General features: G+C 42.3%; 1 protein-coding gene across 5 annotated transcripts in view; it reads right to left on the reverse strand.

Moving 5' to 3' along the window:
- Window positions 1–14,967, reverse strand: part of PHACTR1 (phosphatase and actin regulator 1) — a 317,085-nt gene that overhangs the window by 20,829 nt on the left and 281,289 nt on the right. For all 5 annotated transcript variants that reach the window (XM_086740218.1, XM_086740215.1, XM_086740216.1 and 2 more), the window contains one exon: window positions 2,128–2,183. In XM_086740218.1, coding sequence (XP_086596344.1) covers window positions 2,128–2,183 — 56 coding nt within the window. The remainder of the gene's footprint in view (window positions 1–2,127; window positions 2,184–14,967) is intronic.

The following is a 14,967-nucleotide window of genomic DNA, read 5'->3' on the forward strand; positions in this document are numbered from 1 at the left end:
CCATTTTATTATTGCTTCCTATGTATCTTTTTCTCAAGGCTCCATTATATTTGTTACAATTCTTTTTCTCAGAAGTCTAGGGAAAGGACACAAAGTGATGCTGTACAAACCAGACACTATTTATATTTACTTGCTTAAGAGTGGAGCATTTTTACTTTCTTTTTTTTTTTTTTAATTGTTTGTTCCTTTCCTGCTGTGCTTCACCAAAGGTTGAGATGCCTTGGAAATACCACATTATTTTTTTCCTGTAATTATGAAGTTGTTTGCCTACCAAGACACACATGTTTTGGGGCAGATCTGTGCTTAGGAGCCAAGCTACAAAAATTCCATTTAGGAAATACAATATAGTTCTGGGTTCAGGGTAATACTTTCAAACACATCCATGTTGTTTAAGACCCTTTATTCAACTCAAAAAGAAACCAGTGTGACTCAGAGCACAATTCCTCTGAAATGTAAGACATTTTCAGGTTGCTACATGACTTCTGTGCTCGGCAACATGACCTTCAGGAATCTCTGCAAGGCACCCAGCGTTGGAGATGCTGCCTCTCTGCTGATGCCAACTACTGCCAAAGCAGTTGCCTGAGAACCCCCACCTCCCCCCAGCCACCATCACCAGTGCCAGGGCGGTGTTTACTGGTCACGCACGCGTGCCAGGTGGTGCATGACACACGTTGAGTCATGCTGGTAGCAAGTCCTGGGATGACAAGACAAGCTGCCCAGAGAATTGGCCGCTGTCCCTCCTCGCCTGCACCTGGCATCAGTCATGTCGCAGGTTCCCTCTCCTCCAGCTGTTCTGTCACCCCCTCCTGAGACAATCACATCTGGATGTGCCACCTGTTTCCCCAGTTTCTGCCCCTGACTTCTTTCAGTGGCCAGGCAAGGGAGTTAGGAGTAGACAGCAGGAGCACAGCTATCAAAAGGGGGTTGGCCCCAAACAAATGGCTTTCCTGGCAGCCCCTGGCTCATCCACACTGCTCTGTTGTCTGGTCTTTTCTCCTCCTTGTGTTGACAGTGGTGTCTCTCTCTTTCTCTCTGTCTGCCATGCGTAATAACATGAACAGATAAAAAAACCCTACTGAACGTTAACGCTATCATTAACTTGCTAGGAATTTGATTTTGAAGTATTTAATCAATCAGTTCTGCTAATTTTCAGAGAACTAATCTTCTGTTACCACATTTTTATGATTCTGCACAATGCAGCTATTTGAACAACAAGAGAAGGTAAATCACGGACATGCCTAAGGAAACTTACAATATTTTAAGGAACCATTTAGGAATACTTTTTGCCGTAGTAATTTTTTAAAATTTCCCTGGAATTATATATATTTACTGACTTTAAAGGGGAAGAATTTGCTTCTTTTGTTTTCTGTTTCCAAATTAAGAACAATCAGATAAACAGCTTTAATGGAAATATTTTATATCCACACCACTTCAATGTGAGTAAAGAAACTAATTTTTTTTTCCCTATTCATTTATCAGACTACAAGATTCGTGCTAGACCCAGTCCTGCTTCCCTTGAAGTTGGTGGCAATGTATCTACTAACTTAAATCAGACCAGGCTCTCTAAATGGCATTTTGACCCTTTAAAACATCATTTAATGTTTTGAGGATCTACTAGCAAGTTTTTGCCTGATTTAAAGGAAGAGTTTCAGGGGAACACTTCACGGAAATAATCCTGAGTCAGACTGATTTCTTTTTTTAACTGACCAAAGACTCCACCTAGCCTAGATTGCTGTGAAGACTTTTAGGAAAACTAATCAAGCCATGCCCTAATGTCTTTGCTAACTTATAACGGGATACTCATCTGTGTAAGAGCCGCATGAAGGCTTTTAGAATGACTGACCCTCTGTTTGGAACAGGACTTGCAAAAGAGATTCAACCTCCGGGTTTTTTTCCCCATAGATTGTTCATTATTGTGAATTTACTGACTCTGATTTTAAATAATTGTTTCTGCAGCTCTAGATGTTGCTACAGACTTGCACACGTATTTGCATCCATGATGCACTTTATTATTATTAATGATGCACATGCAGAATAGTTGATGTTTTATAAAACCCACTCAACATACATCTAAACCAACCCAAACTAGCTGGCTTCAGGTTAAATGTCAGCATTATCAGGACTTACGTTTCAGTATGTTCCTCTGCTCCAATTCTTCAGCAGTCGGCCTCTGGCTCAGTCGTCTGCGAAAAAAGCCCAAGATCAGTTTTTGGACCATATCACATTCTCCTCAGTTTTCTGTCTGGAACAGTTATTTTGGGGTGTGAAAGGCACAGCAGAAAGCACTGACACTGCTCCATTATGTACTTGGGACGTCCGGACCATGCGTGACACAGACCATGCTTCACTTTCGCAGTTTCCTCTGTTTTCAACTCGCGAAAGACAAAATACGTTATGTCATCTTAGGCATGACTCTCCCACTCCTACCCCAGGCAGAGCTGCTGAAAGCTAAGCTACACAGATGTCTCTACTTAATTTCCTTCCTCCCATGCCTGCTTCCTGACTCGCACAAGTATTTCTAGCTAAGACTCGGCTAACCCTCTCGCTGCCCTCTCGCCGCCCTCTCGCCAGCCTCCTGACTGCGCCCCGTTTGTTCAAACAGCATTTGAACACACAGACAGTCCACAGAAAAAACAAGGGATGGTTTGGCAGTGCCAAGGGCAGAACAATAGCAGCCCTCCTCTGCACCCTCACCTCCCTCCTCGTAATCTTGTGGTTTTTATTAAGCCTTATATTGAAGGATCAGCGTGACTTGCTAGTCAATCTATACATAACAGGGTCACAACAAACACAATCTAATTACAAATGGGGTCCCTGAGCACAGAAATGGTCTCAATATTAAGAATACAAAGCAAGGGAGAGAAGCACAAAGGGGTCTTTGGAAAACAAAGTAAACCAGGGAGATGACATCAGAAGTCAACACTGTTGGGCCTCCTCATACTCTCCTCCGAGTCAATGGGAGTTTTGTCAACGATGCCAGTGACAGGACAGAGCCTCCTATTCCTCCTATGACGTGGTCATTCAGAGACATTCCCAACTTGGGGGCCCCAGCCTCTGCCAGCTGGCTCATCAGTTCCCCTGTGAGGTACCAGGTACTGATACGAAGTGTGACATGAACACTGGCTGCATGCCTTCATCTTCTGCGATGAATGCTTCCTCTGCCTGGGGCACAGAAGCTCACTGAAATGGGAAGGCTGGATGAGAGACGTCTGACAACAGGTCCTCACAACACAGGGGCTGAGCCACTGCTTAGAGATGCACACACCTCCCTAGCCTTCTCCAGAGCCAGGAGCTCGCATGTGCACCAGTTCAATACCCCTCCCCCTCACAAGGTGCGTGGTGCATAGGGCGGAAGTGCGTGGGGTGGGAAGGAGCCCACCCCCCACACTGACTGTATGAAGGCAGAAGTGCTACAGGCATCTGACTTCATATAGCCTGAGAATTTCCACCAGCAGAGGTGATACCAGCCATACATTCCTTGGGGCCACTTTACACCATGAAAACAAAAGAGCAGAACATGGCCCTATTCCAGTGGAGAATTTGGAGTCATTAGCTTTGTCTCTTTCCCTCCGCAGACTGAACATTTATTTCACTGGAAAAGTGTTGAAAGGGACAGAAACTCATCCTTAATTCAGAAGTGGAGAATGTTTGCAAAGTACTTTGAAAACAGAAAGCGCTATTCGAGTGCTTGTTATAACCATCTTTAAGATACAGTAGCTGTTGCTAATGGGAGACTTCACCTTAGGACTACGAAGCAATTAAAACTATTTTAGTTCTAGCAGTGCATGAGAATCAAAGAGAGAAACTTGCCACTTTTAGCCCCACCACATACGTCTGCAGGAATTGAGTTATACAACGTTTTCAATCCACTGCACCGTGATGCTTTTCAAGAAGATGCATCAGAGGGGTGTTAAGGAAAGACTCCAGCCATCCAATGCGCAACTGCTTCTACAGAAACAAACATCACACAACAAGTAAAAGAAGAAATTAATCTGAAGAGAATGCTCCTGAAAAGGTCTCCCCCTTTCCAAGAAAACAGAGATTGAAGGACTCAGCTCACAGTTCTGTCAAGAAAAGTTCACACTGAAGTGTTTCTAACAAAAGGGAGTTTTCTCTGTCTAAATAGGTGATTTACAAAAAGGACCAAGTCTTCCACATGTTTATGGGAGTACCTGTGATGAAGTAGGTGCTTTTAAACAAAGTTTTTACTTCACTGTATCACTGCTTCCACACAAGAGGACAGAGATTTCCTCTGAGTATGCCCCTGGTACTCAGAGGAAATGCGCCCTCTACTCCTGCGCTGCTCAGAGACCTACAGAGTGGGATTCTTCCCCATGCTGCCTGGTAGGGCCTCTAGTAAAAGCCAGCCAGAAATTCCTGTGACCTTTTGAGGGTCAAATTATTATATGGATGTCACAATGCACCCCTTTCAGGCTGCAGTGTGCTCCTGCCTAAATGATGACCATCATTTTCAAGTGATGCACTCACATAGCAGAAAAAGGCATGATGCTTTTGATCTGCCTTCATGGGTTGTTGATAGCTGCTGGGCTCTTACAAAGCCAAGAATTTTTAATAACAAGACTTAAGCAGTAGGAAAAGATAAGGTACCTTTGTAGTGTAACAAAATCATGACTAGTCCTTACCGTGCAAGCAGTGAAGCACAGCTAGAGGATAAAGAAGGCAGTGAAGAGCTGTGGAGGTGCCTGGCCTCCAGTACCAGCATCTGCTTTCATCTCCATGAACTGCTGCTACATCCCCATTCCCATCATCCTTTCCGATGCTCCTGTTTCCTCTTTGTAAGTCTCTCCTTGATGATCTCCTCAATCAAACCAGCCCCTTCCCCAGCCTTTTGCTTCCAAGCTCTCACAATTATTTCTTGTCTTGGCCTCTTGCTTTTTTAATTTAATTTCTACTTTTGCTGCCACAGTGATTTCTGCGCCCAAACTATCTTTGGGTTTTACAAATGACTCCACCAGTTCCTCAGAACAGCTTAGTTTTAGTTCCTTTTACCCGCCTCAACTTCTAGGTTTGCCAGATGTTGAACAGCTGTTAACATCACCATCTTTGAAAATCTTGATACTAGTTACTGATCCTGTAAATCAAGAAACGTAAGCAGCAATTGCTTTGTTGCCATGGCTGCAAAGATACAGGTTTTTTTCACACCAAATTTTAGTACACTATCTCCAGTGTGCTGTTCTTCCCTTGGCAAACACAAGGCGTGATACCTCCCCTCTTCTACCTTCCCTCCTGTGCTGCCCAGAATAAAAAAAATATTAATGATGCCCACCTATCTTGCCGAGGTTGATTTCAGTAGTTTGATTGCTGGATTGCTGCTGTGCCTTATTTCATTTAACATCACAGGGGCTGCATGGGCTGTCAAGAGGCCAGGGGTCAGGAAACAAGTGTCTCATTAGCAGCACAATCAGGACAAACAGGAGAAAATAGAGGTGAGGAAGGAGCCTGGTGCAACAGCAAAGACCAGATCTGCTTGTGAGCTCTGTAAGAATTGGGTGGGATGTGTGGTGCTGCTGTTGATCAGAAGGGTAACATGCTTGACCTTCACTGTGCCATTCAGGCAGTTTTGTAACAAGCTTCAGGCATCCAAGAGAATAGGAAACTGTTATTTGTAGCTTGTGCTTTGCAGTGTATTGCCTGGTTTATACTTCATATGATTTTGCAATATGGTTAATAGCGGTTTTGCCAATAGACTGAGAACGGTTTTACTACAAAGAAAGCCTTCCTAAGATTTATGGTGACATAAAGAAAGCCTTGCTAGGATTTAACTGAAAAAATAATATCCAAATGAGACTGTCTGTGAAAAGTAAAACAGTTTGCTCACATTTACAAAGATAAACTTGACAGCAAACCAATTTTCTGAATTAATTCCCTGCATGAGCAAAATGCACCACACTCCTTGTGCTAGAACTATATAACAAGAGCTGAGCAGCTCTTCTTAAGAACATTGTGAGGTGGGTATTTTTGTTTGTTTTTCTGTTTTTTTTTTTTTTTTGCATTTGCTCTGGGCTGGGCATGTCATGATGGATAAGTAGGAGTTTTGGGGTAGGAGGGACAACTGTGCAAAATAATTGCTGTAGACTGCAAGTACTGGCTGGTGGGGGTGCAATCTCTTCAGGGAGCCCGAGGAAAGGAAGGCAACATTTTCACTGAGGGATGCTACTGTTTGAAGCCTGCCCAGCAAACTGAGAACTCAGAATAGGAAGTTTCTGCTCAATGTGGCAGTGTCCTGCAGGAGCAATAAAAGGAAAAACTGGCTGTATGTCTCCCCAGGCAATACAAAACACTTAAATGAAGAGCTCACACAGTGAGGCTTACCCTGCTCTGCAGTGTGGCCATACCCAGAGGGCTCTCAGGACAGTGGCAAGCTAGTTGTGGGGCTGAGGGTCAGATTCTTGCAGCCCCTTGTCTGGTAGCACCTTTGAAGCAAGGTACTCCTGGCTGCCTCTGCTGTCCCCTGCTAAGAGTCATGAGTTTTCTCTCCTTAGTGTCTTGTTTTGTTGTGGATGAGCTCTGAGAAAGAGCTGGTTAATGCCATCCAGCTCATTGTTCTGAGAACAGGACAGTGCTGGATGTGTGCTTTCTGGGTATCAGGAACCCATTTTTGCCTCTCCCCAGAGAGTGAGAAGATCTAAGAGCGTAGTATGGGGTCATCTATAAGTTTAATGGCTGGATACAGCACAGGGCTTGCTGGAAAGTGATGCCCTGTATACTTGCCAGGCTTATTGACTCTGTGTTTGCAGACACAAGAGGCAGAACCAAGCAGCTCTCCAGTGCTTGAATGGTAACATCTGGTGTGTGTGACTCAAGAGCAGGACTGATGGGCAAACAGGTCATGGGGTGGTGACAACAGAGCATGCAGCAGCATGGTGAGGTGTCCGGAACATCACCAAAACATCTCGGAGTCCAGCTATGCTCACACAGCTGTTTCTGACGACCTAAGTCACCCTGATGTAAAATAACTTCTGAGTGCAGTGGGACATAACCTTTGGAGCAGCTCTTGAATTTATTCTGTAGGTGCAAATCTTTTTACTCCATTGCAACGGGTTCATACCACCCTAGAGATTGCTCTGAGAGAGAAGTAAATCTGAGCCAGGTGTGTGAGAAGCCAGCTGCTACAAAGAACTACTTGTCACATTGCTCCTTAGTTGGCATAAATGAGCTCGACCGAAGCCAGCAGAACTGCACTGATTTACATCAGCTATATAATTCGACATGAGGAAAATTCAATGGGAGTAGAGTCTCACTGTTGCTTAATTTAACTAGTCTTTCCCAATAATAATGCTGATACCAAAGCCATATTGATGAAGTACAGGCTACTAGGGGCTCTTTATACTCCCATGCCAAGTACAGAAAATTGGAAGAGAAAAACAGAGAAGAAAATCTTGTATTTGCTTCTGCCAGTTAACTGTTAGCAGAGGGCAGGATGAGCTACCTCCTTTCCTTACATCACTGCACAATGAGCAAAAAATATTTGTAAGCCTGGAGGTTCACCTTCTCTGAAGTATCAGCCCAGATATTGCCAGCCAGACTTTAGGGTCGACAGACCTTTCTGCTAACAAGATTTATAAAATGGGATTAAATACAGTTTTATCAATGAGTGAACAAACTGAAGGCATATTAAATAGAGAATCCCTAACCAAAGAGGCAAATGTAAGCGTTTTACGCCATTAAAATTCCTGTACTAGACTCCATTAAGATGTTGGCTAATTTGTAGGATACATTATCTCTTCCTTTAAGCTCTCTTTCCCTTGTGACAAGTCTCATGGTATCAGTCATGATAATATGCCTCTTAACTCCTTTTCCTGAGAAATTAAGGCAATAAAACCATAAGGAGTGTTTGCCACGACTCAGTTACCATGTAATGACTGCTCTCCACCTCCCTGTTGATTTTAAACATTCAGCCCCTGGGAGATGATGGTGCTTCTGCAGCTATAAAGAAGCCTGTGGCAGTAACGAGAGCAGACCAAAGCGGGCAGGGACCTCTGTTCATCCCTGGGAAAATGGGTGAAGCACCACTAAGACAGAGTGTAGATGAAAACTAGTTAGACAATTTTGGTAGGAAATTCTTGGTTTTGGTGAAAATTTAAAAAAGTCAGTTAAAGATATAAGTACTTTCTGATGGTGCCTTACTGGCAAGGTACTTCTGCTGCCTCAGCATCCCAGTTTATTCCCTGGGCTGGACCACCTGGTCCAGGATAGCTACAACAGTCCCATGTCCTGGAGGAAAGAGGCAATGCTTTTGCTCAGCAGTTCTTCCTAGTTCATCTCAAAAAATACAGAGCAGTCTGGCACGTGGACCAACCAAATAACAGCTCCCGTAACACATCTGCAGTCATGTATCCAGCTGGGCTCTGCAGGAAAATAAGACTTTCAAGTAAAACTATTCAGATTTTAATTTAGGCTCTAAGTAGTCTTTTACTACCCACCAAAATTATGCTTATCCCAGACTTGGTTTTGTGTTGAAAAACAGCTTCAATATAAACTTTAAATCTCCGCCTATTCTAGATTGCAGTGAGGATTTTTAGGAAAACTAATCAGCAAATTTTCTGCTTGTTCAAGCATCTGTGGGTAGTGAAAAATATAACCAAGCTGGCCCTTTGTTTAAAACTCTAAACCTGACCAATTTGTTTTCTCATTCCTTAGCCCACGTGAATCCATTCTTGACTCACAGCTCAAGTAATGCATGTTTCAGCTGGCTGAGGGATTGATTTATTATGATTTTGATTTACCCTTGGGGAAGTTACAAGCTCCCCAGGAAAGAATAGGCTGCCCAGACTAGGTCTGCTGGGGAAAGAGAATTTATCTAAAATGTAGATTTTGACAATTCATTATGTCTGCATAAAGTTAAAATCTTGACTATTGTATACAGGACATATTTCTTTAAAATATCCAAATAAAGCAGAATCATCCTGAGTTGTGAACTCTGTATTTTGTTAAAAGAAATAAAGGAATGACTACATAGTCCTATGACTCTGAGTAGAAACAGTGTGAATAATAACATACCCAAGTTCTCAGTCTTTCGTTAGACCACAGTATCACAATGCATTTTCCCAAGGAATTACTTAATTTCTTCTTCTTTTCTAAAGATAAAGCCAAGTAGTGCTAGACACACAAATTCAGATGTCGGCCCCCTTTTCAATATTACCAACTGCAAAATGCCTACTGAGATGTGGAACATTACAAGGTCACGCAAGCTCATGTCTTGAGGCTCTAAAATGGAGCCTTCTCTGTTTCATTATTGTACTATTTCATTAACATCAAACCTTTTGGCCAAATGCTGGCTGTTCACATAAAATACAACCATGCAAGTTTAAATAATTTTTTAAAAAGGGCATGGAGGAATTAAGATAGTTACACGACATGAGCTTTGCAGCATTAATTCTCAAGTCTCTTATCCCTAATCCCAAGAACAAAAAATCCAACTACTGCAGCAGGAAACAAAGAACAATCGTTTTTAGAGGAGGGAATTTACTATGTATTTCATTCAAGAATATATTTTCAGAACAATAAAAACGGGATATTTTTGAGTACTAGACATCCAGAGGGAAAAATGTACTAAATACTGGTTGAAAAGCTAAAGCGTGCCAGGAAACACAGATGGATGTTAGGACCCATTGTAATAAAGAAAAAAATGTTCTAAAATGTTAGCGATTGTCCTTCTGTTGTCTGTATAGCATTGTGAGAAGACAGTTGCTTCTCCAAAAGTAATAATATTGAACCAAAAGCTGATTTTACAAAGCTAAAGAGATCATAATTCACAGTTCCAGGTCAATCCACGAACGACTTGAATAAATGTCACCACAAAAATCAATCTGAGCTGAACAGATATGCTTGCTATCTATAGGTATTATTGCGTCTGGTTTGTTTTAAAATCTTTTCTCTCTATAGTAATGTGGTTTTGTCTGAACAAATATATGTACAGCAATAAGTCTTTAAAGAGGCGTTTTTGAAGGAAAGATCTAGATGCTAAACTTTAGAAATATTATTTGCCTTACTCTTCATAGTAAGTTACTTTTTTTCTGGCCAAATAAAATATTCTTTTCCTCCAAACACTCGTCTTTGGAGGCTTTTCCTGCCACCTTCTGCACTTACCCTGTTCTGAGGTATAACCTTGTATTTGGAAGATCTGTAGGGGACCAGATCACCACTAACATATTTGCAAAGTTGTCCCCAATCTTCTGCTGCTGAAGGGTTTCCTGGACTATCCTGTGGATTGTTCTGCCAAAGAACAGACCGGAGGCAGGGGTCCAGACCTCTTCAGCTCTCTGTCACCCAACCAAGCCAGCTGTGACTGGAGTTGTGACACCATCCCCTGGTGTTTTTAGCAACTTGGATTAAACAAATTTGGGGTATTCCTCTAGTCTCCAACACATGGCTGCTTCTTACCATAAAAGTTACACTCTTAAAAGCAGAGCCATCTTCAAGCAAGAACGAGAATAGCGGAGCCCCCTTCCCTCTCGGTGTGTCCCCCCACCCCGCTCCGGGTACTCAGGGAAGCTCGCATGGCTGAGCATGGTTTGATACAGGAATAAAGCAGTTATGTGCATGTGTGGTGGCCTAGGGATGGAGAGAGGAAGCAACACTCTAGGCAAGAAGGTCTGTAGATCCAGGGAAGAAACTGCGGAGGGAGGCTGAGCGATGACAATGGAAGCACAGCCCCAAACCTCCTACAACCCTCTAAAACCCCACTGATCTTCCCCTCTCCTCTAAGGGTCTTCTGAGAAATCCACAGCTGCCACAAACTTAAATTTTGCCTATGCTGAGAAGCAGCTGCTGGCTCTGAGGAAGGGTTAAGGGCTGAAGCACATAACAGAGGGAACATTTTTAGCTAGTGTGAAGATCAGACCTCCTGATGGGCCTCTGTGGACCGCAGTGAGTACATTGGTGAGTATATATGGGGCACAGTGACTGTATGTACATAGCCGTGCATTAGCAGGTACCTTACACTTCTAGCACTGTCAGTATGCAATTTGTCTAATTAAAAAAAGCAACAGCACCCTATTTTCTTATTCACATATGCATTAACACAACTGTAATCCTAAAATATCAAGCTAGGGACATTTAAAACACATAAGCAAACACACAAATTTTGATTGGGAGTCCAAATACTCTGTGACCGTCATGGCAAATCTCAATCCAAAATACAAAAAGCTGGTGGTTTTAACGAAGGAAACTTGGGTGGGGAGCTTCACCAGCTTGCAGATGGCAAGCTCAGCACTTATATGGCCAATTTGAAAAATTCTCCCCTATTACTGCAGCAACTACAGACCACTCAAAGAACAGGGAGAGAGAAATTATGGATAACCCCTCACTGTGTTAGTTTGTTATAGACCATTTTGCCAGTACCAGCATGAAGAAAGGCAAACAAACAATACTGCAGAAATCAAATTAATCTCCAAATAGGCACTCTACATTGGTAACGTCAAAAAAAAAGTAACTTCTCCACTTTCTGAGAAATGAATCAAAAGCTAAAATACTCAGTGACTTCGAACAGCCACAATAGAGGAATTCCAAATAAATGCTTTTATAACAGAAGTTGGCAGTGTTAACAATTCAAAACCATGATAATTCTGTTTCTAGGAGAAAATATGCATAGGAAATAGCATGGTGCCCACACTTTGTCTTGTTACTGAAGTGGAAAATTCCTGGAAGTGAACAAATTTGAGAGCTTTAAGAGTGATTAACTATTTTGTGCCAGAGAGATTTCAGACCCCCAGATTGCATGAAAGGCAGCTGATAAATAGCCACAAAGGGCTGTGGCCCACAATGTTCACTTGAAAATTAAGAATTAGGGCTGGGTGACACGTTTGTGACAAACAGTAACACTGTCGAAAAATTGAGTTCCAGCAGGTCAGAAACTACCTGCAAGGTGAGGTCGAACTTAGTGAGTAGTTTCAGCTGAGAAAACAATTCACTAGATGTACTTTTCCTTAGGAAAAAAAAAAGTTTTAAAAAGTATTAAGAAAAGCATTGGACAAAATATTTGGTTGTGACCTGAAATGCTAGTTTGCAGTTTGTAATAAAAAATTAATGCCTCAATTTGCTATTTTTATTCAGTTTTTCCTGTCCCACTTGTTAATTATTTTGTTCCACTCGAGTACCAAAAGCAAAAAATCCCTTATTCAGCCCACTCTAGTAGACACAACTCTTCTTGCAGCAACTGCTACGGTAATTACAAGCACAAATCTACTGGCGCAGGTTCCAAGGGGAGCTCTCCCCAGTAGCTGTGTTGCTAGCTGCAGTGCAGATGTGTGGGTGATTTCTAGCCATTAATAGTCACATCTGTATCTGTGATACCTGCTGATCAGACTCTGCCTTTGCATATGTTTTACACCGTTGATTCTTTTCTATCTGCATCACTGTTTGCAAAGTCAGTTCTTGCCTTTCTAGAGAATTTTGTGTTTCGCCACCCTACCCAGAGACTTGCCCATTGTATAAATTCCCAACGCCCTCAAGAACACAACCTGTCGCCTTCCCCATTTAACACCTTCACTGCCAGAGCCTACTTCTGCCTCTCTGTATTAGCAAAGTCCAGAAATATTTTTTTAAATTGCAGCATCTCATGGACCATCAATGAAAATATGCTGCACCAGAGACAGACAATACAAAAAACGGCTAGTTAAAAAAAAAAAAAAAAGAGGAAATTATTCACCTGCTTATAATTAACAAACTCCATGCCTCAGGAAACTGCATAGCTGTTATTTTGAGAAGATATTAGACATGATTTGCTCACAATTATATCATCACCTTTAGGTTTAAATGTAGTGGCCTAAAAGCATAACAAGATATTTTTTACTAAGGAGAATTCTTGTCCCATCTGCATTTTCTTCTAAGTTACTGAGATGCACTAATTACCCAGAAGCTAAATTTGGACCATAAAGTGATCTTTTTGTTGTTGTTGCTTTATAATTATTTCCACAGCAAAATAAATGGAATGTTGCAAAGAGGCTTATTACATAGAATAAGGAATTAGCAGCAGAAATCAATAATCTCCAAAGTAACAAAGATCCTATTTCCATGCAAATACTCTTAGCTTCAAAATACACAAAAAAACCTCCATGAAACAAAACATTTCTGGACAAACATACAAACCCTATGTGACACGCTGAGCAGGCTGCAGCCTTTCTCTTCGTCTTCTGCGTAGCGTGACATCAGCTTTTTCCATTTTCTCCCTGAAGTTTTGAGGGCTCAGCTGAACATCTACTGAAGTTTCTCCAGTCGTAGTTTTCTGACTAATATCAGCTGCCTGTACTCCTGCCTGCACATTCCCCAGCTCCCTCTGACCCTTTATCAATGTAAAATCCTGCTTCATTACCACAATCTAGCTGCTGGGGGGAGACCAGTATTCTTCTCATTATTTCTTTTCCTTAATGAGAGCTGATGTTGAACTAGGGAAAGAGAGGGAATGCCCAATGACATCTTCCATCTTCCTTATACAAAATGGGAGAGAAACCTGTTCCTGGCCCAGCTGACCTGAAGAGTTGTTTCTCCTTTACACTTCAGACACTTCACTTCTTAAACCTCATTGGGACAGTGTTGTAGATGTCTTCCCTGTGACATTTCAAACAAAGGTGCTATTAAACCCCTCATTTTTGCAATTATTTGTCCTCTAAAAAAAGACTGCCTTAAACTGGTGACTTTTTTTTTGAGCTCCTTGCTAGTCTGCATAGTTTATGTAGCTGGCATTCAGGCAGAGAGGCTGAAAGGAGTTAATATTTAAAAAACTGTATGCAAGTTGAGCAAAGTATGTTTGTTCATGGCTGCTGACATGCCATAGGAGAAGCCTGGATTTCCCTGCAGGCCACACTCAGATGCCAGGGCTGAAATACTTCTGTCCTGAGCTTTCAGTGCCCTCATTTTGCGAGATTCTCTGGTTTTCTGCATATCCAGCTGCAGCAAAGGCAAGGAGAGGGTGCTTGGAGAGAGGTAGCACAGTCACCCTAACAAAATACCTTCTGAATAGATACTGATTGTGATGCACAAAGTACTTGTAAAACTGGAAACTGTGCCTACTCCTATGAGAGGCTGCAGACTGGTACTAAAACATGCTGGCTAGGATGGCCTGGGCATACAGATACAGTGCTCGCTTATTAGTTTTGCTCAACTTCATAATGAATTTAAAATGTGCAATTTGTCACGCATCAGCAATGAGCTGAAGTAGAAGAATACACTCTCTCCGCCCCTCCTTCCAGCCCCCACTGGCCACAGTCATGTGGACTTGCGTTTTGCTTTACAAGCATTCTGAATGTACATCTGCACCTTATAGATGACTGGCCCTTAAACCCACTCTTATGACTGGAGATTATCTACTGCTAATAACAACTTTGCTCCTGCTTGACAGCAGTGGTGCTCTGCTGAGCCCAGCTGACGAACACCAGCTGCTAAGGAAGAGGGAGGAAAAAATGCTCACAACCACTACACTCTGTCAGCCTTTCAAACTCCTATGAGCAGTGTTTTTGGCAAAATGTGCATCAAATACATGCTCCCATCCTGCTTCTTACTAGAGCCAGTAGAACATCGCTGTACTTTGCACTACTGGAGACCTTTGCTGTCCTATAGATACCAGACAGCACCCTTGCAGGCTGTCTGGGACATTTCTGAGAAGAGAAAGCTCCCAATTCCCCAAATTGAGAAAGAACAATAAATTGCTGTTTGTTGTCTCTGGATCCACCCAGAGACAGAAAGTTTTGAAGGCAGATCCTAAGGTTCTGCTTAAGACAGCTAGAAAAGGAGAAAAGATATGAAAAGTCCTTGAAAGTTAAACTGTGACTCTAGGTTTTTTGTTTTGTTTTGTTTTGGGTTTTTTTTTGCTATAGCAGAGGTAGATCGAAGGGATGGGGAGGTGCAGGGCTGAGAGAATGTTGAGGAAAGTGGGGCATCTGGAGTTGATTTCCAGTGTGAATGTGTGCTGTGAATACAGCACTCCTGCAAGATGTTCTTGTTTAGAAA

Source organism: Chlamydotis macqueenii, chromosome 2 (genome assembly GCF_036417535.1).
Source record: "Chlamydotis macqueenii isolate bChlMac1 chromosome 2, bChlMac1.mat, whole genome shotgun sequence".
In the NCBI taxonomy this organism is placed as follows: Eukaryota; Metazoa; Chordata; class Aves; order Otidiformes; family Otididae; genus Chlamydotis; species Chlamydotis macqueenii.